This window comes from Artemia franciscana, chromosome 14 (assembly GCF_032884065.1).
Source record: "Artemia franciscana chromosome 14, ASM3288406v1, whole genome shotgun sequence".
NCBI classification, from domain to species: Eukaryota; Metazoa; Arthropoda; class Branchiopoda; order Anostraca; family Artemiidae; genus Artemia; species Artemia franciscana.
In genome coordinates, this window is record NC_088876.1 from 25094429 (window position 1) to 25122054 (window position 27626).

Here is a 27626-nt window from a genome sequence, read left to right on the forward strand (position 1 = left end):
TAGAATCGGATGTGGTGATTGCTAATTGTGGTGCCCATGAGAATCAATAAAGCAACGTAGATGATATTTTAATACCCCAACGGGTAGACTACTGATGGGATCATTATTTCCAAAACATTTTAACAAGAAAACAATTCAATACTGTAAATATTTTTATCTAATACATCCTAGCTAATTTGTCTAATTTTTAGAAAATTAATCGAATTTTCATTATTTAATACCTCAGCAACTCCACTCCCCAAGAGCCAGAAATGTAAAGCCATAACAATTGAATATTTTTCTGTGCTACACAGTATCCGTAGCTGGTCTAACCGCGGTAAAATGCTGAAAAAGTTTTGTCTCGCCTCTCGAAACCCGAGTAAAAATCATTCTTAGCGGAATTAGCAAGCTGCTATCCTGACTTTAGATGCGTTTGGGTTCCGAAAGTAGTAAATCGTCACCCGATTTTCGGTACCAAAGAGCATCTGTCCTGGCACCGAAGAGCCGATCTTAGTGAGCATTATTAATTATTGGATTTCTTGGTTTTCAACTCTTATTCGACAGCAAGTTTTATTTTATACATAGTAGTATACATAAGGGACCACTCCCCCCCCCCGATGGTTTGGTTATGCTCGAAGTCCAAATGGCTGCTCTAGGATAATTAGTCGTGTCTTGCGTTTTATCAAGTTTGTTTGAGTTCTGACATCCCCTTCTGGTGGATTTATTGATCAGAGTAACTTAAAAATCTTCCTCCCCCTAGTAAAGGCCTCAATATGTCAAGACACAAAAAAGCAAAACTAGGAGACTAGATCTTACTATTCTTCAGGTTTGACTAGGCTCCAACGTCTCGTTCTGTCGACATTCCGACCACAAAAATTTAGGGACTCTTTCTTTTTCTTAGCTCGTACTCTCTAATTAGAGTCGTTATGGCCCAGGCTCTTAACAAATACAGTTAGGATAACAGTTATCAATTCCTGCCAAGTTTGGATGAGATCTGAGCATGCCTTCTGAAAGGTATCTTGACAGCAATAAATAGAAGCCCCCTTCAGCCTGCATAGTTTGTATTTTTTCTATTTACCATAAATGACAACTGCGGTCCGATTATTTTTCTTATTCAGTTTAGTTAGTATTAAAACATTTTCATCTCGCAGATTTGCCGAAGCTAAAGATTTTATAGCTCCTCTCAAATAAACATAAATTAGAGCGGGCCCGGACTCCTAAAACACACAACTAGAACAATAGCTCTTGCTCTACACTAAATTTGTTTCAGGACCGACGACATGTGCTGAAAGATTTCTTAACTACAAAAAAATGAGTATGTCGTTCCTCCTCCCCCGCAGAGGTTGAATCAGCCTTGACATTCAAAGAGTTGAACTAGAAAAGCAAATCTTACTCCTACCTAAGTTTTGGCTGATACTTTGATAAACTAATCTGGCCATTACTATACGAAATTCCATAAGACAGGACTTAAACTTGCTTTTACTTTCTACTTCTTTTCCTTACTCTTACTTTTGCTGTCCTTCATGCTTGACTAAGACTCGACAAACCGTTCTAGTAGATGCCGTGATGGACGAAGTTTGGTCGAAATCTGATAACCGCTTCTGCTAAATCTCGTTAAAAAAAGGGTTTTGGTGCCTCTACCCTTTCTTTTCTCACAGTGGTCGCATGGTCTGAATCCCCGAGAAGAACAGGCTGGACACCAACTCTTACTTCCCACTAAGTTTGGCTTAGATCTGACCAGCATTCCTTGTATTTATTTTGGAATTTAGGTTCTCCCATGAAACCGAAAAGACCTACATTTACTCCTAGTTCCCAAACGATTTGGCCGAGATTTGATATTCTTATTTGATAGTGTCCAAATGACAAGGACTTATAGCCCCCCCTTTCTTCCCGTCACTGAGATTGGGCTAGGTATGAAAAGTTCTGCTAGGTCATTTTTTCTTACTTTCCATCACATCTGGCTCAGATCTGACAACAATCTTTTCTGTTAAGTTTTCTGACGACAAGTATTTAGCAATGCTTTTCCTACCTCCTCCTCCACCGAAAATACTTAGAAATTCTAGTCTTCAAAAGGCTTAACTTGGACACTAGCTGTTGTTTTTCCACTAAGTTTAGTGAGAACCGACGGTTCCATCCGGTAGGTGTTTTGAGGGGAAGGATATTAGGAACCTCCTTCCTCCGGAGAAATTGGACTGTGTTCGGGCAGCACCGATAAATAGTTAGGGCACTAGCTTTACTTTGCTACTAAATTTGGTTCAGATCTAACAGCTTCTTCTGGTAAATATGTAACTGAAAACATTCTAAAACAAACTCCCCTCCCCCGTAAGTCAGAACACAAACACAGTTTACTGCTGGGCCAAGGCTTTGCATTTGTATACGAAACTTGAGAGATTCTATTTATAATAGAAGTTTTATTTTTATTTTTCGGAATTGGAGTATCTAGATTTACTTCTCCAAAGATATTTTCTTGTAGAAATGCAGAGTTTTTGCTCTCAGATGTGGAAGATCCCAGGTGCCAATTTTCTTGCTCAAAAAGAGTATGGTGTCATTATTCCTTAAAGAGCATACCTTATGAGCAATACTAGTTTTGTTTTCTTTCTTGTTTAGATCATTTAGTGGCTTAGGAAAATTAGAAAATTCCTCGAAATTTAGAAATTTCGGAAATTTTTTTTTATCGATTTTATGATCCTCATGCTGGCAAAAGTTTAGAATAATCATGGCTTAACATAACGAAGTTACAGACCGCTAATCACGAATAAAAAATAAAATTAAAACGGCACTAGTTGCTTTGCCCACAAAACAATTATGAGTTGTATGGGTATTTAGTTTATAGAGAGGTGTTAGTTCATATAGTCAGATATATTCATATAGTTAGTTCATAGTCAGAGGTTAGTTCATATGGGTATTTAGTTCATAAGTACTATCGTCTGATAAAAGAAGAACTGGTCAATAACCTTGTGCTGATTCTCAGCAAAGGTAGTAGTGGCAGCCCTTAATTGGATCGAAGTTGGGTCCTTGCGTCTCTCCTGCACGCTCAGTAGCAGAAACAAGTTGACTTGTCTCAAAAGTACTGTCAATATTTTGTTGTTGTTTTTCTATTGTACTGAGCTCAGAAAAATTTAATCATTCAACGATATGTTACATAAAAAGGCCAAATTTTATCATGCAGCAGAAGAAACGAACAGGTTTTAAAATAAGTATTTTTTGTTGATGTGTTGAAACCTAGTTTTCTCAGTTCATAGTTCAGGTTCAATAGGTTCAAAGTTAAGTTAATATAGTCATAGCTAAGTCATAGTGAGGTGCAGAGTTAAATTGGTTGCTTTTTGCGAAAGAACTTTGTTTTATTTCAAGAATCACCTTTTGGTCTAATCAATGCTGTGATTATCCAAAATAAATCACCTTTTCCCATTTGCAAAACAAAGAAGAGTGTAGGCCTACGGAGTCTCCTGTTGTGTAAACAATACTATTGGAAATTGGTTGACCTGACTATATATGTTTTTCATTTAATTTTTTTCTACTGATCTTAACGTTTCGTTCAATACTAAAACCCTTAGGTTTGTCTCTCAACTGAAATAATGGAAAAGAAACAATCTGTTTTTTATGTGTATAGTTTGTATATTAAAATCTAGTTTTCTCAGCTGGAATCTGGTGTGAGTTCAGCCCCTTCTCCACAAGTATGTCCAAATTAACCTATCTAACCAGAAAAAGGATTCTATGGTCTAATCAATTCTGTTATTATCTGTGATAGATCACCCTTTTCCTAAGGCGAAACGTGGAACTAATTTATTTTTTATTTGCTCTCAGTGCCTTGTACTTTTATTGGTATTAGGGAGTGTTCTAAATCTCCCGTTGTATAAACAATTACTATTGGAATTTAGTTGACTTAGCTCGAGATGTCTGTTGCTATAGTTTTTCACTTAGCTCAAAATAATTAATTATTTAACCTTTACGAATATTGCTTGGGCTTTTATTTAGACGGGGCAACATAGTAATTGAAACTCTTGTCTGAGGATTTAGATAAGTAAATAGGGATCATGTTGAGGTACTATTAATTTATTATATAAGAGAGGACAAGAACAAAAAGTGTCTCATGCCAACTTTTTGCCTTTGATTAGACATTTGGAAAACCTTTGTCTGATCCCGCTTCAAATAAGGCAAAACTTGCTTACTCTTCTCCTAGAATTTGTCGTGGGATGAGTATTTGAGGATGTTAGAGAGGCCACTGACCCACTTCGATTCTCCATTCGTACAGGCTGAATATCCTTAGGCTACCGTGGTTCAGTAAAGTCGCCATGTGCCTACCTCATTAAAAAAAAAAAAATTGTTGATGGGGTGGATGGCTCACTCTGGTCCTCTAATCGGATATATCAGATATCTTTCTACAATTCAAAGTCAAACAAGGTGCAACGAGCCTACCTTTTTGTTAAAAAGTCGGGAGTAGGGTTAGGGTGAGGTGTTGGAGGGGCAATTGGTCTAATATAGTTTTCGAATTATACAGATTGAAAATCCTTGCGTGATCCGGTTCAACCAAGGTGTATCATATCCGCCTTCCTGATACCCACCGACCCCTTCTTGACCTACCCTTAAACCAGCCTTGACCTGGCTGTTTTTACACTGACTCAGACCTGAAATCGTTTTTATGTCACATATAAGAAAATTCTACAGCTTTGATATAAATCGTTTTGAAGGGTTTAACCGTTATTGCACCAAACCGTTATTGCACCATGTTATTGCACCAAACCGTTGCACTTAAACCGTTATTGCACCATGTGTTTTTCCCATGTTTGACCTGAACTTGCACTGAATCAGGGCTTATTTTTGTAATGAGACACCAATATTCTAGAGCATGGATCTGGATATTTTCCATATCGAGTTATGACCTAGGTAGCTTTGTATTGAGTCATAACTTAGCTGGTTCTTCCTATGAGTCAGGAATAAGTTTGTTTTCACCGAATAATGACTGTAATGAGCTAGGACTTCGCACATTGTTGTACCGCTTCTTCGAAAATCTTTAGCTCGTTTTAGGAGCCTGTAAAAACTTTCCCAACCCCCCATTGCACTTCCTGGCTGAAGGGCCATGAAACGGAGATCAGCACCGCCGGTTTAGACCTTAAGGGTCTAGTCCCGTCTTACTAAAAACTTGGCTTGTGTGTACCGTAGGTCAAGACTTAGTTTGCTAGTGCATTGTGTCAGGAATTCTGCTTGTTTTTCACCAAGTCACTAATTAGCCGGCTCCTTAGCTACTTTTGTACCGAGTCAGTCTGCGGCTGCGTCAATATGTATTTAAATACATATTGAATACATATTAAATACATATATACATATACACGATTCCAATTTTAACAAAATTGTTAAAGTTTGTCAGTCTGCGGCTGCGTCAATATGTATTTAAATACATATTAAATACATATTAATACATATATACATATACACGATTCCAATTTTTACAAAATTGTTTGTCAGTTTGCGGCTGCGTCAATATGTATTTAAATACATATTAAATACATATTGATACATATATACACATACACGATTCCAATTTTAACAAAATTGTTAAAGTTTGTCAGTTTGCGGCTGCGTCAATATGTATTCAAATAAATATTTAAATTATTTGCATGATTTAATTTTAACAAAAGGCAGCTTGCCCACTTTTTCTACTAAATTTCAAACAGTTCGTGGTAACGAACTGTAGCAAGGAGCGACCCCATTCAATAGTAAACGAAACTCTAAAAAACGGAATTTTAATACTAAAAGATACATCAAAAGAATCGTATTTTATGCTGATTTTAAATATGTAAGTTTCATCAAATTTAGTCTTTGTCATCAAAAGTTACGAGCCTGATAAAATTTGCCTTATTTTAGAAAATAGGGGGAAACACCCTCTAAAAGTCATAGAATCACACTATCAGAATCTTTCAGTTAAAAAAAAAACTAGTTTTTTTTTAATTCAATTACTGTAAAGAAAGGGTCCATTACGCGATTAAGGTCCTTAGCCTTTTAGCAGTGTGGACTATGTTCCCCGTAGAGGCACAATTTTTGGACCTTTTGAAAACATTTTGAGTAAAAGAACTACCTCTACTCCAAATGAAATAAAAATATAAAACAGGCAAAACTTTTAATTAAGACAATTAACTCAAATTTGGAACCTAAGATTTCACTGTCTTAATTTAAAGTTTACGCCATATTATGTTTTCACTTTATTTTAATAAAAATGGAAAGGTTGTGCGGCATAAGAAATTATTTATTTACTAGTCTCTAATTTTGGCCGTGGGAGGCTACGGGAGGTCCATTGGGGTGAAATGGTCACGGGAGGAGGGCGGGTGGTCCTCCAGCCACTTTTGGCTCTTAAAAAGAATATAAAGTTTATGATTTGGTCAAGTGGCATCTCCCCGAAGTTTTATGTGGCTCCTCCCCGAAGTTTTCATCATGTCTATGGGAAGTGGCTGTAAATTGGGTTACTCTTTACTTAGTTAATGCTACTCCTGATTTTTCGAAGAAACGTAGTTGTTTTATCTTTTCAAGTTTGTATATATTTATTTTCTATGTTTCACTGTTAGAGATAGTTTCAAATTTTTAATGTGAAATTTTGCTTGCGTATCGATGATGTCTCTAAGTCAGATTTTTCAAATTCAAGTTTCTTATTGTTTTGATATTTTTTTCTAGATATGTTTATTATTGAGAAGTAAAATGATTCATTACCAGAACAAACAATTACTTTGCTAATCCGTCAGCGATATTCTTAAGAAGTTTAACACGTTTTCCTTAGAAATTCTGTAAAAAATTTTTCCTGCAATAGCTCAATTATTTTTAAGCTATTCGCCCAAAACAAACAATTGTGAAGTTGCTGATGGTGTCCTAGGGAAGAGTGCTAAGACTGCAACTAGGGATATAAGTGAAAAAGCTTTAGGTTTAATAGAGAGTAGAAGGGGTTTGTATAAGAATTATCTGAGTGATAGGTCGTATGAAAACAAAAGGAATGTAAAGAAAGTGGAGAAAGCATTAAAATATGAACAAGGAGATGTGAAGTGGAGGCGATGGATAAAATTGCTGAGGATCTGGAAGATGCGGCTAGACGGCATAATAGTAAAATATTATATTGGCATGTTAATAAATTGAAAGGGAGTAGCTAATCCGGACTAGTCCCAGTTAAAGATAGAAATGGGGCCACAATTAGTGATAAGGAAAAAGTTAAAGAAAGATGGGTGGAACATTTTGAGAATGTGCTAAACCGAGATACAGTTGCAGGAAAAGATATAGATGAAAATGAAAAAGTTTGTGATACCTTGGATGTGAAGGAAGATTTGTTTAGTGAGGAAGAATTAGCGACAGTACTAAAAGGATTAAAAAATAATAAGGCCCCAGGTGCTGATAGTATTGTTAATGAGTTTCTTAAATATGGTGGCTCTGAGGTTAGGAATAAGCTACTGAAGATTATGAACATGATTTTTGAAAAAGGGGAAGTACCCAATGATTTTAAGAAAACCTTAATTAAACCACTGTATAAGAAAGGTGACAAGAGTGAGTGTCGTAATTATCGAGGCATTAGTCTGGTCTCTGTAGGTAGCAAATTACTGAGTAATATGATACTTTTTAGACTGAGACATGCTGTAGACAAAGTTTTAAGGGAAGAACAACGCGGTTTTAGAAAAGGTAGAGGATGTGTCGACCATGTTTTCACTCTTAGGTTAATAATTGAGAAGTCCCTTCGTTTGCAAACACCTTTGGTCCTCAGTTTTATCGATTATGAGCAAGCTTTCGATTCTGTTGATAGAACAGCGTTAACAAAGGTCTTGTCGTTATATGGTATACCTGAAAAATACATTAAAATGATTTGCGCTATGTACAAGAATAATACTGCTGCCGTTAAGGTAGGAAATGAGGTTAGCAACTGGTTTTGTATTAAATCAGGAGTTAAGCAGGACTGTATTCTATCCCCCTTTATATGGATCATTTTGATGGACTTCGTCTTAAGGAGCACAGGAAAGGCAATTGGAGACCATGGAATCAAATGGGGAGGAAGAACGCTCCTGGACTTAGATTATGCTGATGATTTAAGCATATTAGATGAAAGTGTGAGCAAAATGAATGAATTTTTAGAGGTTTTACGAGTTTAGGGTGCTAAAATAGGCTTAAAAATTAATGTTAAGAAGACTAAGTCACTAAGGCTAGGAATAAGTGAAAATGAACAGGTGACATTAGGTAACGAAAAGATTGATCAGGTTGGGAGCTTCAGTTACCTTGTTAGTATTATTAGTAAAGATGATGGGAGCAGTGAAGATGTTAAAAGTAGAATAGCTAAGGCTCAGGATGTTTTTTCACAGTGAAAAAAAGTTTGGAAGAATAGAAAGATAAGTCTACAAACCAAGATTAGAATATTGGAAGCTACAGTGATGACAGTGGTCAAATATGGCTCTGAAGCATGGGCACTCCGAAAAGCAGATGAAAATTTACTAGATGTTTTCCAGAGAAATTGCCTACGGATTGTTCTGGGTACCCGGCTGACTGACCGTATTTCAAACAGTAGGTTGTACGAAAAGTGTGGTTCAATCCCGCTTTCTGGGGCTATAATGAAAGAAAGGTTGAGATGGCTAGGCCACGTTCTACGGATGAAGGATGACAGATTACCGAAGATTATCCTTTTCGGCCAACCGTCTGGAGCTACACGGAAAGCAGGTCCTCCTTGTCTGGGTTGGGAGGATGTCATAAATAAAGATTTAAAGGAAATGGGAACTTCCTGGGAGGGTGTAAAGAGGGAGGCTTTAAATAGATTAGGTTGGAGGAGGAGCGTGCGTAGCTGTGTTGGCCTCAGGCGGCTTGGTGCTGCAGTGAGTTATTAGTAGTAGTAGTAGTATTCGCCCACGGTGGAGTATATCTTGACTAGTAGATAGAGCTGTCAATCAATCACCTTGGAAGTTGTAGTGGAAATTAAAAAGAAACTCCTATTCCTCTGAAATTGAAGCCATTTCTGGCTCGAGTACCCGTTATGAAATGTCTTTAATTTGGGATAAAATAAAAATTGAAAAATGAATTTTAAATGGATGCGAATCGAACTATTTTAGCGTAAAAATCTTTTAATCAATAATAAAACGCTGAATATAAATAATTATAAAACATTTTTGTTGAATATTCGGGTATGCACAATTTTTCTATTTTTATACCAAGGTGACAAAAATAGTGAAAATCTCAAATACCGAAAATAAGCCAAGCGGAGAGCTTGGATATATTTTTTGAGGAAAATTTGAAACAGACCAGATAAACATAAGATAGAGTGGTTTCAGTAGTATGATTATAGCTTCACCAGTGCTTTTCGATTGTATTTAATCCTGCTATAAACGATTCACACACACATTTTTATTTTTATGCTACTAAGAAGGTTATCCCCGCCATCCCCCTAATTTTTCTAGCCATAAATATGTTTTTTTTTTCTGGCAACATCATCTGCTGGAGGATGAAGGCTTTTTTTTCTGACAAAAAAATTGATTAGTTAAAAAGAGCTTGAAAATAGGAAGTTATGCTTGGACAATAAAGATAAGCTTTTAATAACTTTCGTCTTTTCTTTCGCAGTTTATAGGAGCTAATCTCATATTCTTTGCCACTCCATAAAAGTTTTACTTAAATAGATCATAAATCAACAAGAGAATAGAACCGGGACCCTCCGTCAACTACAAAGTGAAAAATAGAGCCTTGTATAAAAAAGATACAGACTGTAAAAAAAGATTGATTTGCACTTAGAAACCCAGCTTGGTAGCTTTGAAAGCCAAAAAAGAAGACAATTTTGAAAAATCCGTAGTATAAACAAACGACCATGGAAGTTGGCAGTACCTTTTATAGGGGGGGGGGGGGGCAACCGAATCTATATTGGACCAGAGATCAATATTGAAGATTGAAAAGTAAATATCGATATTGGAAACGACATTTGGAAATTTCTGTTTATTTTTAACTTTTTCAACCATCTACCAGTGAACATCCAACAGAAGAATTAACGAGAACATATGAGATGCATAAAAAACTATACGAGGTATGCTCTAAAGCTGCGCTGTCCTGGAGCGCAGAAATAGCGGTATGCTCCTAGAATGTTACGGATTCTTTCCCAGGTGTTGAAAGAAGAATTACACAACTCTGATCCTCCTGAATTAGTGTGTTATTATAGTACCGAATTGAATTGTATTTTTGTCTTTTTTTTTGTTTTCATCCTTTTTCTTAAAATAATAATGTCAATAGTAGCAATGGAGATTTCATCTTGTTGATAAACTATTGGAAGAACTGAAACGAAGTGTTCCTAATAATTCCGTAACAGCAAATAAAAAAGGGGGGGTTACTACATGAAAAATGTTACGTGAAAAGCATGTACGTATTGAGATATGATAGAGAAATTGAAATTATAGATCAGGGTAATATTTTAAATGTTTTGCCTTCGGTATCTCATCAATGTTTAACGTCAAACCAGTTATGCTGTTGTACTGATGGAGCTATGCTGATGTATTACATATCTCACCCTCAGTAGCTTATCGGCATTTAAAGTTAAACTGGTTGTGTTGTTAGGCTGATTGAGTTGTGCTGATACTGTACATTTTTTCCCATCAGGAGTTTAACTTCAAGCAAGTTTTGCTGATTTTGAAAATCATGCTAAACAAATTCATTTTCAAGTTTAGGGTAGCCATAGGGTCTTATGCAATAATTTCTATAGTAAGGAATGTATTTTAAGGGCCTTATTCTATCAGTGCCCAGACAATGATGTATCTCTGATAATGAAAATCGGAGGAGATGAACCTTTAAGTTCTTATCATTAAGATCTTACAAGAAATAGTGGTGGGATCTAAACTAAACTTTATGGGAAGCAAGGTTTAGTGTCCTGGTTATCCCTTTTGGGGGATGCAGATTCAACCCGGCCTTTTGTATAACCCTTGACAGTTGAAGACATACAACATGACGAGACGCAGTCACCAAATGACCAAGAAGCTTTATTTTGCTTCTTCTATAAATAAAATAGTGTATTATTAATAATTTTTTTTATTTATTTCCTCTCGTCGAAGTGTTTAATTTCTTAAGTGGCTAAACTAATTTCTGCATGTATGTACCACCCAGACTTGAAAAATAAATTTATAACCTTATCTTGTAAAAATTTCCTTGAATTGAAACAGCTAAAACTAATGAAATTTAATTGTAGGATATTTGGTTATTGAAAAGCAAAATAAATGCAGTTCTTCTTGCCGTTGTCCTGTACGCCGTGTAAAAAGTTTTTAAAGAAATCCTTATTTGGATATATATCAAGGTGGATTGAGTGGATCGGTGCGCTGGATTTAGGATCCTTTGTCTGAGAGGACGCGGGTTCGAATCCCAGTTTACCCAATTGTTCAGTTTGGGACGGGGGTCAGTGGCGTGACTCTGTAAGCTTAGCCAGAGTCGACCCAGCTCTAAATTGGTACCTGGAGAAATCTGGGGAAGGTAAACAGGAAGGGTGTGCGAAAGCACAGGATATTGGAATACAACGCGATCGGGGCATGTGGCAAGACACATGGGCACGACAATTTGGAATGCATTCCCAGACTATATAAGGGAGTCAGAGAGTCTCCCACAGCTTAAGCAACGGTTAAAAATGCATTTTTTGAATGATAAATGATCAGGATGGTGAAGGGAAGCGTATTGAATGAGAGTGGTGTATGTATATTTGTATGTGTATGTGTATGTATGTGTATGTGTATATGTATATGTATTTATGTATGTATATGTGTATGTATATCTATATATATGTAAAAATAAGTTGTCTGAGTGTCTGTCGAGTGACGTCATGTTTGTGTTTCGACTGACGTCATGTTTGTAGACTGACGAAATTACAGACCGGGACACCGGGACATAGGGAATATAAATGACAACTGGGACACTCAAAGAGAAAGCGACCGGGACACTAGGAATGTTCGATTAGCAATCACCATCAACAAAGCACCGGGACACAAATGACGACCGGGACACAGGGAATATAAACGACGACCAGGACACTCAAAGAGAAATTACAGACCGGGACACCGGAACACAAATGACGACTGGGACACCAGGACACAGGGAATATAAATGACGACCGCGACACTCAAAGAGAAATTACAGACTGGGACACAGGGACACAAATGATGACCGGAACACAGGGAAACAACTACAACGGGGACGCCGGGGGGCACAGGGGGGTATATAAATGACGATGGAGACACAGGGAATGTTCGATTAGCAATCACCATCAACAAAGCTCAAGGGCAATCATTAGAATAATGAGGTATAGATCTGAATACAGATTGTTTTTCCCATGGACAATTATATGTTGCATGTTCATGAGTCGGTAAACCTGACAATCTATTTGTATGCACAGACAATGGGACAGCCAAGAATGTTGTATATTCGCAAGTTTTACGTAGTTAAAAAAATATATATATATATATGTCTATCTATATTCACAGGTGGGACACAGGGACACAACTACAATGGCGCATAACAAATATGGCGCGTAACGACTTACGCGCGCGGGGGGGCTTGGGGGGGTTTGCGCGAAGCGCCCCCACCAACTAGGTGTTGGGGTATATATATGATAGTATATATATATATATATATATATATATATATATATATATATATATATATATATATATATATATATATATATAGGCTATATATGCTAAAATCATCAATTACAAATCATCGAGTAATGTATGTATATTTGTATGTATATATATATATATATATATATATATATATATATATATATATATATATATATATATATATATATATATATATATATATATATATATATATATATATATATATATATATATATGTATATATATATATTATATTTGTATGTGTGTTTGTGAATGTGTGTATATGTTTATATATACACTTTTTTCTTCTTCTTCTTCTTTTTTGTGTGTATTTAATGAGTTAGTATCATTGATGATTAAAGTAGCATGAATGTAGTTGCTATTACAGGCCAGAACGGCCTTTTTGTGACTAATTGATATGTATATGATACAAAGGTTTTAAATAAAAATTTGCCTGCTTACCTATCTACCTACCCACCCACCCCTCCCATTGCACTTCCGATCTGAAGGGCCAAGAAATGGAGATCAGCACCGCCGGTAGGGACTGTAAAGTCTAATGCCGTATCCTTTACCCTTTTTTTTTTACCTTCAACTCTCAGAACTGATCCACATCTTCGTAGCATTAGGTTCACTAGATGATCATCTAATATATGAAAGAAAAAAGAAGAAACAAGAGGACTAAACAACAAAGGGAATAGTTTCTTTGTTTGTTCTTTTCGTCTCCGATTTCAATTGGTCATTAAGTAAAAAAAAACAAGTTTTTTTTAAATGAAAGTAAGGAGCAACATTAAAACTTAAAACGAACAGAAATTACTCCGTATATGAAAGGGGCTTTTCCTCCTCGACGCTTCGCTCTTTACGCTAAAGTTTGACTCTTTCTCTTAACTCTATTTTTAAAACAGTAAGAAACTTTATCGTAAAGAGCGGGGCGTCGAGGAGGAAAAGCCCCTTTCATATACGGAGTAATTTCTGTTCGTTTTAAGTTTTAATGTTGCTCCTTACTTTCATTTCAAAAAACTTGATTTTTTTAATTTAATTTCTGGGCGTTTTTAAATTAATGCATGTTTTGATCTTGGCTCTCCGCACATAAATAATTAAAAGGAAATTTGTATATTCATTAATTGTAATTAATCGGAAGATTTGAGAAAAAAGGAGCGAGGGAGGAGGCCTAGTTGCCCTCCAAGTTTTTGATTACTTTGAAAAGCAACTAGAACTTTTAATTTTTTACAAACGTTTTCATTGGTATAAAATATACGTAACTTACGAATTAACTTACGTAACGACCTTCTATATTCGTGTGGTTTTATTGCGTATATGAGGGGGGTTCAACCCTCGTCGATACCTTGCTCTTTACACTAAAGCTTAGATTTTGTCCCAATTCCTTAAGAATGACCTCTGAATCACAAAGGCCGTAGAATAAATAGTTGAAATTACTAAATATACGTTAGCGTAAAGAGTGAGGTATAACGAGGAGGTAAACCCCTAATATGCATAATAATTTTTATTCGTTTTAAGTTTTAATGCTGCTCCTTACTTTCAGTAGAAAAAAAAACTTTTCATATTTATTTTTCCATTGCTTTTTCAAATTATGCTAGAAAATCTTGCGCCCCCTTCATTGAAATTATCTTCCCCCATGAGAAGTTTCTCCATGGAAATATCTTCCCACGTAACCCCCGCCCCCCTCAACTCTCCCCCCTAAACCCAAAAAATCTCCCTGAAAACGCCTATACTTTTCCCAGTAACCATTACTATATGTAAACACAGGTCAAAGTTTGTAACTTGCAGCCCCTCCCACTGGCACTGCGGGGGGAGTAAGTTGTCCCTAAAAACATAGTTATTAGAATGTTATTAGTTATTAGAGGTAAACCCCTCATATGCGTAATAATTTTTATTCGTTTTAAGTTTTAATGCTGCTCCTTACTTTCAGTAGAAAAAACTTCATATTTATTTTTCCATTGCTTTTTCAAATTATGCTAGAAAATCCTGCTCCCCCTTCATTGAAATTATCTTCCCCATGAAAAGTTTCTCCATGGAAATATCCTTCCACGTAACCCCCCAACTCTCCCCCTAAACCCAAAAAGCCCCCTGAAAACGCCTGTACACTTCCCAGTAACCATTACTATATGTAAACACAGGTCAAAGTTTGTAACTTACAGCCCCTCCCACTGAGACTACGGGGGAGTAAGTCGTCCCTAAAGACATAGTTATTAGGTTTTTTCGACTATGGTGAATAAAATGGCTATCTCAGAAGTTTTCTAGGTGCCCTCCAATTTTTTTGGTTACTTAAAAAGGGCACTAGAACTTTTAATTTCCATTAGAATGAGCCCTTTCGCGACATTCTAGGACCATTCAGTCGATATGATCACCCCTGGGAAAAAACAACAAAAAAACAAACAAATAAACACGCATCCATGATTTGTCTTCTGGCAAAAAATGCGAAATTCCACATTTTTGTAGATATTAGCTTGAAACTTCTACAATAAGGTTATCTGATACGCTGAATCTGATGGTGTGATTTTCTTTAAGATTGTACGACTTTTAGGGGGTGTTTTCCCCTATTTTTTAAAATGAGGCAAATTTTCTCAGGCTCGTAACTTTTGATGGGTATAACTAATCTTAATGAAACTTGTATATTTAAAATCAGCATTAAAATGCGATTCTTTCGATGTAACTATTGGTTTCAAAATTCCATTTTTTAGAGTTTCGGTTACTATTGAGCCGGGTCGCTCCTTACTACATTTCGTTACCACGAACTGTTTGATATATAGCCAGTATGCCATAAAACATATATTTTCAACAATTTTGCATAATCCTTTCAGAGCTACTCTGATGGTTTGTTCTTCAGTTATCAACGTGCGAGATTTTTTTTTCCTGAAAATAAAAAATACACTAAAATTTACAGCGTAAAATTTTTGCTGTGTGCAGAAGTGTATTTATGTGGAACAGGAATAATAAATGCATAGGAAGTCTTGCATTTCTGTGACTCCTAAATTGGAACCCTTTTTGATATATAGTTTTTCACTTGATCTTTAATGTTCAATTCAATGTTGAATTGAACATGTGCAGTACCGTACTCGTCAGAGATTTGGCCTTTGACTCAGTCGCAGATAATGAAGGTAGACTCTGTCCAGACAAAGTATCTCTGCCAAATCGAACATGTTAAGTGGCTCGACAGGGTGCGGAACACGTATTTCCTACTGTCCTTTTAATTATTACCCCTGTCTGAACAGCTTGAGCCCCGCTCGCTGCGTTGGTACGGTCATTTACTTCGCCTACCCGCTGAAACACCTGTCCGACTTCGGACTTCCTGTCCTTAGACTTCGATTCTACTGCAAACGACTGGAAACGCCCCAGAGGTGGACCACGTTTGAGATGGGCAGATATCGTCCGTGATCGACTCACAGTGTGGGGCATTGACCCCAGCGAAGCTCCTATCTTCGCCAAAACAGGCCACTGGAGACGACTAGCGGCGCTGACGTCTGGCTCTCTCTCCGCTGTCGTCGCTCCCGAGCAAGAGCTTTAAGTAAGTAAGGAAGTAATCCAAAATCTCTCCTAATTAATGTCTCTCAAAAAGCTATCCAAATTTGGTCTTTCATATTTTATTTTATTCGCTTTACAAAAACCTTCATTTCTGATTTCGTTGTAATCCAGTGCCCGTATTAACCAAATTGCAACGGAACGTGACAATTTTCTCTCTTGCATTTTCAAAAATTTCCTTCTTAATAACACACCAAAGAAATGACTAGAAAGAGATTTTTTTTCTAATTTGTGATTTACGATGGACTTACCAACGGGTTAAAGGCCTAAGAGCGCTTTGAATTTAATCATTAACCTTCCCTCTGTTAAGTATAATGGATGAACGAATCAAATTTGTCTAATCTGTTATTTCTTTTATCCCCTCTTTAGGTTTCCAAGAAGGATCTTCTTCAACTTTCGTTTGAAAATATTTTGAAGTACTTTCGAGTCCAACTCCCTAAAAGATTTCGATCTGAAGAATCGGCAAGGCATCTGATGAGAGTTGCTTCGGGTATCAAAGTGAAAAAGCTCGGACGCTACGAGAAAGAGTTTTATGAATACAAAGGTAATGTGCCCGTTTATTATTAATAGTCGCCCTAGTTAAACATTTGGTACGTGCCTTGAGGGGTAGGGGGTGGAAATCTTCCTTTCGTCCACAGCTTAGATACCATTACAGTTATGAAAACTCCTATCTTCCCCATGAGAAGCTTTTGGTACAGAGCTCTGAACTTGGCGCCTCCTCTAAGCCCACGCTCCGACGCGTAGATCCTACTACAACACCATAGGTGGGAACGCAATTTTGTTTTGTTGCATACATAGCTTGGATACCAATACCAGTTCCCTGTTACCAATTAGATACCAATTTCAGTTTCCTCTCTCCAGCCGCTTGCATCGCTACCGCGCACTGTGTCCCAAAAATAAATCGAGTTTCCATAACTGTATATTGGTATCTAAGCTGTGCTTTCGTCTGAAACTTGTTATGGGCTGTAGTGGAATGTAATACTGTGTGATTGTAAGATCGATACGTACGTAATGCGTACTCTTTACGCTGAAAAAACGGACAAATTTATCGGCTTCATGCTTTTTCGTGTGTCAAGAAATTCATTTATTTTAAGTATGAAGCAGCTTACGATATTGTGTCACTTGCTATCCTAGGTGACTTGTTCTTTTTTTCGCATCGTTGGTCTAAAACAAAACAATGTCTCTCATGTTTTCATAATTTCAGAGGAAAGTGAGAACTAGACATGTGACCCTTGGGTCACAGCTGTGGTGCAACGCATGTAACTATAGCTCACGGGTATTAAATGGGTGCGCTCCCGTACCTGCTTTGTATACATGTTACGAGTATTCTAGGTTATCAAACAGTTCGTGGTAACGAACTGTAGTAAGGAGCGACCCGGCTCAATAGTAAACGAAACTCTAAAAAACGGAATTTCGATGCTAAAAGATATATCAAAAGAATCGGATTTTTACGCTGATTTTAAATATATAAGCTTCATCAAATTTAGTCTTTTGTCATCAAAAGTTACGATCCTCAGAATATTTACCTTATTTTGGAAAATAGGGGGAAACACCCCCTAAAAGTAATAGGGTCTTAACGAAAATCACACCATCGCATTCAGAGTATCAGAGAACCGTATAGAAAAAAATTTCAAGGTCCAATCTACAAAAATGTGGGATTTCGTATTTTTTACCAGAAGACAAATCACGGGTGCGTGTTTGTTTGTTTCTTTTTTTGTTTTGTTTTTTTTTTGTTTTTTTCCCAGGGGTCATCGTATCGACCAAGTGGTCTTAGAGTGTTGCAAGAGGGCTCATTCTAATGGAAATGAAAAGTTCTAGTGCCCTTTTTAAGTGACCAAAAAAATTGGAGGGCACCTAGGCCCCCTCCCACGCTCATTTTTTTCCCAAAGTCAACGCATCAAGATTTTGAGATAGCCATTTTGTTCCGCATAGTCGAAAACCATAAGAACTATGTCTTTGGGGATGACTTACCCCCCCCCCCCCACAGTCCCTGGGGGAGGGTTTTGCAAGTTACAAACTTTGACCAATGTTTACATCTAGTAATGGTTATTGGGAAGTGTACCGACATTATCAGGGGGATTTTTTTGGTTTGGGTGTGGGGTTCAGGGGAAGGGGCTATATGGAGGACCTTTCCTTGGAGGAATATTTCATGGGGGAAGAGAAATTCAATGAAAAGGGCGCAGGATTTTCTAGCATTACTATTTAAAAAAAAAAACAATGAAAATATAAACATGAAAAAGTTTTTTCAATTGAAAGTAAAGAGAAGCATTAAAACTTAAAACGAACAGAGATTATTACGCATATGAGGGGTTCTAAAAATACTTTAGCATAAAGAGCGAGGTATTTATGAGGAAATAAATACTTCGCTCTTTATGCTAAATTATTTTTAGTAATTTTAACTATTTAATCTACGGCCTTTCTGATTCAGGGGTCTTCTTAAAGAATTGGGACAAAACTTAAGATTTAGTGTGAAGAGCGAGGTATTAACGAGGGGACAAACCCCCTCATGTATATAATAAAAATATAAGAATATAAAAGTTTGCTATGTAAGTTAATTCTTAAGTTACGTATATTTTTTACTAATAAAAACCTTCGTTAAAAATTAAAAGTTCTAGTTGCCTTTTTCAGTAACCGAAAAATTGGAGGGCAACAAGGCCTCCTTCCCCACCCCTTATTTCTCAAAATCGTCTGATCAAAACTAAGAGAAAGCCATTTAGCCAAAAAAAAGAATTAATATGCAAATTTCATTTAAATAATTTATGTACGGAGAGCCAAAATCAGACATGCATTAATTCAAAAACTTTCAGAATTTAAATAAAAAAACAAGTTTTTTGAAATGAAAGTAAGGAGCGACATTAAAACTTAAAACGAACAGAAATTACTCCGTATATGAAAGGGGCTTTTCCTCCTCGACACCCCGCTCTTTATGCTAATGTTTTTTATTGTTTTAAAAAGTAGAGTTGCGAGAAAGAATCAAACTTTAGCGCAAGGAGCGAGGTGTCGAGGAGGAAAAGCCCCTTTCATATACGGAGTAATTTCTGTTCGTTTTAAGTTTTAGTGTCGCTCCTTACTTTCATTTCAAAAAACTTGTTTTTTTTTATTTAATTATTTGTAAGGTCAACCTGTGATCCATGTGTCACAGCTGTGGTGCAACACATATAGCTCGCGGGTAATAAGTGGGTGCGCTCACGTACCACCTTTGTATATATGTTATAACTATTCTAGGTTATTGTTTGTAAGATCAACACATTATTAGAGAACTTCTTAAATAAATTCTGTGTGCACGAAGCTATGGTACGAAGCTTTATTTTTCCTGTATTAACACAGGACGGGCATCCTCAAAAAGGTTCATTGGGTAATCTTTTATTTCTTAGTGTACGGTTCATTTTTAGATATAGAAAATTGCATGTCTTCTTGCGTACTTTTCATGGTATTAAACGTCTAAAAATAATAAGTATCAGAATCGAAAAGCTCCGAAAAAAAATAATATCTGTTTCGAAATTGTAATTTACGATTCCATTTACATGAAATCGGATTCTGTTTGTATTGGGCTCCCATTCCATTTATAATTGAAATGGAACCAAATTATAATAATAGGTAAGATTTTAACTACTACGTAAATTATACTGTTATTGTATTTAATTTCGTTTCATTATTTTTTTGTTATATTGTAAATGCCTAGATATGATTGTATTACTACGTTACAAAAAAAGAAGCGATATTATTTGCTTGCGTCTTACTAAATCCGCCATTTCCAATATATAGAATTGTGTCATTTCCCCCTGATTTTCATCCCCCCCCAGTCCCCCTAGCTTACCCTTTTGAGCTGTTCCAATTTGCTAACCGATCCCTGCTGTGACCGAAGGGTTCGGAAAGAGTTTCATCCGCTTGATCAATGATTGTTAATATTCATCCCGAATCAAACAGGGGGCTGTTTTTTTTGATCGTGAATTGCTACAATAATTTTTGTACCTGTTTATATTGGCATTCTCTTTCCTTTTGTAGCTTCTTTTTGACGCAGTTTGTGCCTTAACTTTATTCGTATTTTTAAGCTTTGAGTTATCCTTTTATTTTAGTTTTTGACACAAGCCTCTTTTTCTAGCTATCAATTGTTTCGAATCGTTTCTCTTTTGACCTGTGTCATGCTTATAATTCTGTTGTAACGCGAGTTTGACAATTTTTTTTTGTTCACCGTTTGTGATTTCGTTTATAATTAAAGTGTTACATCCTGAAAGGTGTATGTCAAGGAGCTTTGACTTCTCCAGATTTGGTTAACAGTTGTGTTACAGGTGCTCAGGATAAGTTGAGCTGTACATTTATCTTCAAAGAGGTTGATCTCTAGTTAGTTACGTTTGTGGAAGACTTACTGGACCTTTCCTGCACTTTCCAAGGATAGGTTTTTGAATTTATAATTTGAAACAATTAATCATAGACGTTTGAGCTTCTCCAACTAGAGTATGAACACAATGAACACTTTGGTTTTAGCTTTAATACTGATAAAACAGTTGTTCTACCTTTCAACTATAAAGGGAATAAATATTCAATAAGTCTATCCGGCTCTGAGGTTCCTTTTGCTAACAGTCTTACTTACCTGGGTATGCCTATTGGAGCAAATCTGAAAGAAACTTTAAACCTGGCAGTGAAAAATTATGCTGGTAAGATCCGGGCTGCGTATGCATCCCTGGCTTCAAACGTTTCGTACCTGAGTAAAGTTCACCGTTATCAGTCATATAATAGCCTAACAGTTCCTCACCTACTTGCCTTTGCTGATGTTTGGTCTTTTGTTAATTATGGTAAGAGAAAACAAGTTCATCACCTTTATTTTAAATTTGCAAAGTATTTAATGGAACTTCCAGCTTGGACAAGTTATTCTTTTCTGCAAAGAAAGTATCAATTGGTAAACCCAGCCGGGGTTATTGACAAGCGTATTCGTGATTTCTACTGATTGTCAGAAGTCTTCCCATCTTTGGTCATTTCTGTTTGTCCCTTGTTTGTAGTTGTCAACCTATGTTTTTATTTCTGTTGTTTCTGTTTTGTTTTTCTTGATTTTTACTCTGTCTTTTTCTGTCTTTTTCTGCCCAGTTTTTTGTGATGGGTTACAAATAAAATGATGATGATGATGAAATACCCATCCGTCTGCCACCCCCTTCCTTCATTTTTTTAGTTTTGCTGTTGATTGCGTAATGTTTACTTTATTAAATTTTGGATACATTTTTGTACGTTATAATTTTTTTTTTTATTTATTGGCACCATTCTTATGGTCTAGACCTCTTTTAATTAGATTTTAACATTTGTCTACGGGTTTGGTTACTTATGTTTTGTTTTTTCTTTTTTTTGTGACATAAAAATGAATTCGGGTCTAATAGAGCCTCTGATAGTCTTTCATAAATATAAATTATCCTATCTCTATCTCACATGTCATTATGCTGTTCAATCTTTGAGGTTAACACTCTCCCAAGAACAACTAACCTCCCCTAGGTTTCGTGAAGTAAATCCAGCTTGGGGTGTAAGACCTGGGGAATAAGACCCTATATAACTAGGACACAAAATTAAAGATAAATGTATGCTTAGAGTTAAAATCCTTAATAGTAATGGTTCTTTAATCCTATGGTCCGTAGTGGGTAATGGTCTGGTAAAGTTCTTAAGACCCAGGAAATAAAACCATTTGTGCAAATATGACGCAAAATTAAAGAGAAATGTATAGGCCTACTTAAAGTTAAAATCTTCAATAGTAATGGTTTTTAAATCCTTATAGTCCATAATGGTCCGTTAAAGTCCTGAAGACCCGGGGAATAAGGCCATCTAAATTACACAATATTTAAGAGAATTGTATACTTGACTGAAGTCTTTAAAGGTAATGTTCTTATAGGCTCTTATGGTCATTGGTCCATAATGGTATGTTAAAGTCCTTAAGACCTGGGGAATAAGACCATCTAAATGACACGAAATTTAAGATAAATGTATACTGAAACTTGAGGTCCTTGATAGTAATGATCCTTTAGGTTCTTGTGGTCCGCAGTCGATAATGATCTATTACAGTCCTTAAGACTGGGGGAATATGACTATCTTAATGACACGAAATTTAAGATAACTCTATACTTTAAGTTGAAGTCCTTCATGGTAATGGCCTTTTAGTTTTTTATGGTTTGTGGTCCATAATGGTCTCTCTAAGTCCTTAGGACCCGGGAAATAAGACCATCTAAATGACACGAAATTTAAGAGAATTGTATGCTTAAAGTTGAAGTCCTTAATAGTAATGGTCCTTTAGGTTCTTATGGTCCGTGGTCCATAATGGTCTGTTAAAGTCCTTAAGACCCGGGGAATATGACCATGTAAATGACACGAAATTTAAGAGAACTGTATGCTTAAAGTTGAAGTCGTTCATGGTAATGGTCTTTTAGGTTCTTATGGTCCGCGGTCCATAATGGTCTGTTAAAGTCCTTAAGACCTGGGGAATAAGACCATCTAAATGACACTAAATTTAAGAGAACTGTATGCTTAAAGTTGAAGTCCTTAATAGTAATGTTCCTTTAGGTTCTTATGGTCCGTGATCCATAATGGTCTGTTAAAGTCATTAAGACCTGGGGAATAAGACCATCTAAATGACGCTAAATTTAAGAGAACTGTATACTTAAAATTGAAGTCCTTACTAGTAATGATCATTTAGGTTCTTATGGTCCGCAGTCCATAATGGTCTGTTAAAGTCCTCAAGGCCCGGGGTATATGACCATCTAAATGACACGAAATTTAAGATAACTGTATACTTAAAGTTGAGGTCCTTAATGGTAATGGTCTTTTAGGTTCTTGTTGTCTGCCATCCATAATGGTCTGTAAAAGTCTTTAAAATCCGGGGAATAAGACCATCTAAATGAGATAGAATTTAAGAGAACTGTATACTTAAAATTGAAGTCCTTACTAGTAATGGTTATTTAGGTTCTTATGGTCCGCGGTCCATGATGGTCTGTTAAAGTCCTCATGACTCGGGGTATAGGACCATCTAAATGACACGAAATTTAAGATAACTGTGTACTTTAAGTTGAAGTCCTTATTGGTAATGGTCTTTTAGGTTCTTATGGTCCGCGATCCATAATGATCTGTTAAAGTTCTTAAGACCCTGGGAATAAAACCATCTAAAGGACACAAAATTTAAGTTAACTGTGTACTTAAAGTTGAAGTCCTTATTGGTAATGGTCATTTAAGTTCTTATGTTCCGCGGTCCATAATGGTCTTTTAAAGTCCTTACGACCCAGGAAATATGACCATCTAAATGATACGAAATTTAAGGTAACTTTATACTTAAAGTTGAAGTCCTTAATAGCAATGGTCTTTTAGGTTCTTATGGTCCGCGGTCCATAATGGTCTGTTAAAGTCCTTAAGACCCGGGGAATAAGACCATCTAAATAACACTAAATTTAAGAGAACTGTATACTTAAAGTTGAAGTCCTTAATAGTAATGGTCCTTTAGGTTCTTATGGTCCGTGGCCTATAATGGTCTGTTAAAGTCCTTAATACTAAGGGATTTAGATTGCAATATATATATATATATATATATATATATATATATATATATATATATATATATATATATATATATATATATGATACAATATCTAAGATATTCTTAAATTGAAAGATCCTAACAATAATGTTTCTTCCATTGTAATTGCTACTTAAGTGTTGGTAAGATAGTGATTTTTCAATGGAAATGACTTTTATGCTTAAGCCAAGTGGGAAGTTTTGAAATAAACTTCCCTCTGTTTCACTTGACCTGACAATATTAACCAAAAACGCTATACGCACCATTAGTACAAAGGACTATTAAGTATTAATGTTGTATATGCAACATTAATACTTAAAATGGACAGAAATTACTCCGTATATGAAAGGGACTGTTCCTTCCTCAACGTCCCGCTCTTTACGCTAAAGTTTGACTCTACACTAAAGCTTAAATTTTGCCCCAATTTCAGCGAGGTATTAGGAGGAGGTGGATCCCTTATATGCGTAATAATTTCTGTTCGTTTTAAGTTTTATTGCTGCTTTTTACTTTAAGTTGAAAAAACTTTTTCATATTTATTTATTTTTTCAAATGCTAGAAAATCTTGCTCCGCCTTCATGGAAATTCTCTTCCCCCATGAAAAGTTTCTCCACATAACCCTCTCCCCTCAACCCGTTCCCCCAACCGAAAAAAATCCCCCTGAAAACGTCTGTACACTTCTCAATAACCATTACTATGTGTAAACACTGGTCAAAGTTTGTAACTTGCAGCACCTCCCACGGGGACTGTGGGGGAGTAAGTCATCCCTAAAGCCCTAGTTATTAAGTTTTTCGACTATGTTGAATAAAATGACTATCTCAGAATTTTGACCCGGTGACTTTGGGAAAAAATGAGCGTGGGAGGGGGCCTAGGTGCCCTCCAATTTTTCGGTCGCTTAAGAAGGGCACTCAGTTCAATAAATCTCACTGAGCACAGACGAAGAAAGAAAGGAAGGAAGAAGAAAAAAGAAAGAAAGAGAAGGGAAGAATAAAACAAAAAAGGAAGACAAAAAACCAAAGAAAACAATGACTCATGGAGATCGGGAAGGGATTTACAAAACAAATTATAAATAACTCAATAATGTATTTAAACCCTGCTACTTTAGGTGAAAAGAGCTATCTGTTTTAATTTCTTTTTAAGAGTGATGGTGATTTACTTGATATATCAAATTGAAGTTGTCAATCTGTCGAAGTTTATATCTCAGACTTAGTCTAGATCTCTCATTTTTTTTAAAATTGGAAAAAGATACTTATTCCTTACTGTTGATAAATGGCTACGTTTGTTTTCAACCAGAAGTTTCATGCTATGGAAAAAATTATCACTACGTTTGATTTTTAAAAACCATAAGCCCAAATTAAGGTGAAAATTTGTTGCAAATCAAGAATACCCAGAAGTAAATAAGATATTTTAGTTTCAGATAATCCCTAGGGTGTGACAAAAAATGGTCCAGGATTCTTTTTGATTTATTTTGGACAATTTGGAGTCCTCGTAAATGCGAAGGGAAAGTCAACATCCAGACGCCCGGGCAATATTGAAAATAACATACATTTCATGAAAAATATAAAGTGCTTGATATGGTACGGAAACAGAAACTTCAATCGATGCAAACAACCGAGATTCCTGGACACTGTTGCCACGAGTCTACTGATTTGTGCTTTAAGCGATAAAGTTGAATCTGTATAAATACGTAAACATCTTAATATATCTATTCTTTTTATGGAGGAAATTCCAGTATTAATAGTTTGAAATCACACTCGCCTCTCTGACTTCGAACTTCTCCCAAAAACAATACATTTTGTCGTTTAAGTATATGAAATAAAACAAAACATTTTTTTGAAAAATAAAACCCGTATCTCTCCAAACATTTAAAAATCTAGATCAGGAATATCTAATTATAATTACCTGTTTAATTAATAAATCCAGATCTAGTTAAATTATACCTAAATAATAAATACTTAGGATGATCAATATGAGATGACTGTATCTATGTTGTCTCAAACAAAAGTCTCGGAAAAAAGTAAAAATTAATGTTTTTAGTCAAGCCTGTTATTAATAACGGCTTTTTTCTATTTTACGTTCTCCTGTTCTTCTGTTTTAATTGACTTCTAAGTGCTAGTGAGGTGTTTGATTTCAAACAAAGATAAAGTCTAGCAGAGCCTTTATGGAAGCACCTCAAATCAAAGAAATAAATTCCTATTTGCCTCTTGTACCGTGCCATTTGGCTTGGTGCTTTTTTATGCGTTTGAATGCAAAATGAGTTTTTCCTTAATTGACTTTTAAGTGCTAGTGAGGTGCTTGATCTCAAATAAGGATAAAGCCAGCAGAGCCTTTATGGAAGCACCTCAAATCAAAGAAATAAAACTTTGAAGATGAAACAAACGGTTGCAAAAAAAGACATTAATTGTAGTTCTTGGCCATGTAGGAAAACATATACAGCTGCAAATTTAGTAATCCAGTTTGCCAGTATACGGTCTTTATTTGCTAGAAAGAGACCTTGAGTTATACCGGCTATCTAGCACCCTCCCCCCCCTCAAACGGTAATTCGAATGCAACGGCTTTTGATTTTTAACAGCTGTACATTGTTTTGCTGAATACATAATTGTGGGAATCACTTTGAACAAACGCTTTTTGATGAACTGACATAGAACAATTCTGAAAATCTTTTCTTCAAGTTGTTGCTAATTCAGGGAAGAAAAAAGCTAATTCTGGCTCGGAATAAACAGAAAGGGAAATCAGTGATAGATTAAAGAAGATGCATGCAATTTGATTAAACCCAATATATATATAAATATATATATATATATATATATATATATATATATATATATATATATATATATATATATATATATATATATATATATATATATATATATATATATATATATATATATATATATATATATATATATATATATATATATATATATATATATATATATATATATATATATATATATATATATATATATATATATATATATATATATATATATATATATATATATATATATATATATATATATATATATATATATATATATATATATATATATATATATATATATATATATATATATATATATATATATATATATATATATATATATATATATATATATATATATATATATATATATATATATATATATATATATATATATATATATATATATATATATATATATATAGGATAACTACCTTCTCCTATTGCAGAATCTCAGCACCGGTTATCAAACAGTTCGTGGTAACGAACTGTAGTAAGGAGCGACCCGGCTCAATAGTAACCAAAACTCTAAAAATTGAATTTTTATAACGATAGTTACATCAAATGAAAAGCATTTTAATGCTGATTTTAAATATATAAGTTTCGTCAAGTTTAGTCTTACCCGTCAAAAGTTACAACCCTGAGAAAATTTGCCTTATTTTAGAAAGTCACGCCATCAAGTTCAGCGTGTCAGAGAACCCTACCATAGAAGTTTCAAGCCCCTATTTACAAAAATGTGGAATTTTGCATTTTTTGCCAAAAGATTGATCACGGATGTGAAAGTCACAAGAGGGCTCATGATAACGGAAACTAAAAGTTCTAGTGCCTTTTTAATTTGTTTAAAATTGGAGGGCACCTAGGCCCCCTTCCACGCACATTTTTTCCCCAAAGTCACCGGATCGAAATTTTGAGATTTCCATTCTGTTCAAATTAATCGGAAACCTAATAATTATGTCTTTGGGGACGACTTCATCCCCCACAGTACCCGGGGGAGGAACTGCAAGTTACAAACTTTTACCATTGTTGACTCTGTCACAACTCTACTTTTTAAAACAATAAAAAAACTTTAGCGTAAAGAGCGAGGCGTTGAGGAGGTGACAAGCCCTTTCATATACGGAACCATTTCTGTTCGTCTTAAGTTTTAATGTCGCTCCTTACTGGCAGTTAATTTTTTTTTATTTAATATCCGTAAAAACGCAGTGAATCTTTAAACAAATTGCTA

General features: G+C 35.5%; 1 protein-coding gene across 1 annotated transcript in view; it reads left to right on the forward strand.

Moving 5' to 3' along the window:
• LOC136035493 (rab GTPase-activating protein 1-like) overlaps nucleotides 1-27626 on the forward strand; it is a 285782-nt gene that overhangs the window by 154894 nt on the left and 103262 nt on the right. The window contains exon 13 of the mRNA XM_065717324.1: nucleotides 16473-16647. Coding sequence (XP_065573396.1) covers nucleotides 16473-16647 — 175 coding nt within the window. The remainder of the gene's footprint in view (nucleotides 1-16472; nucleotides 16648-27626) is intronic.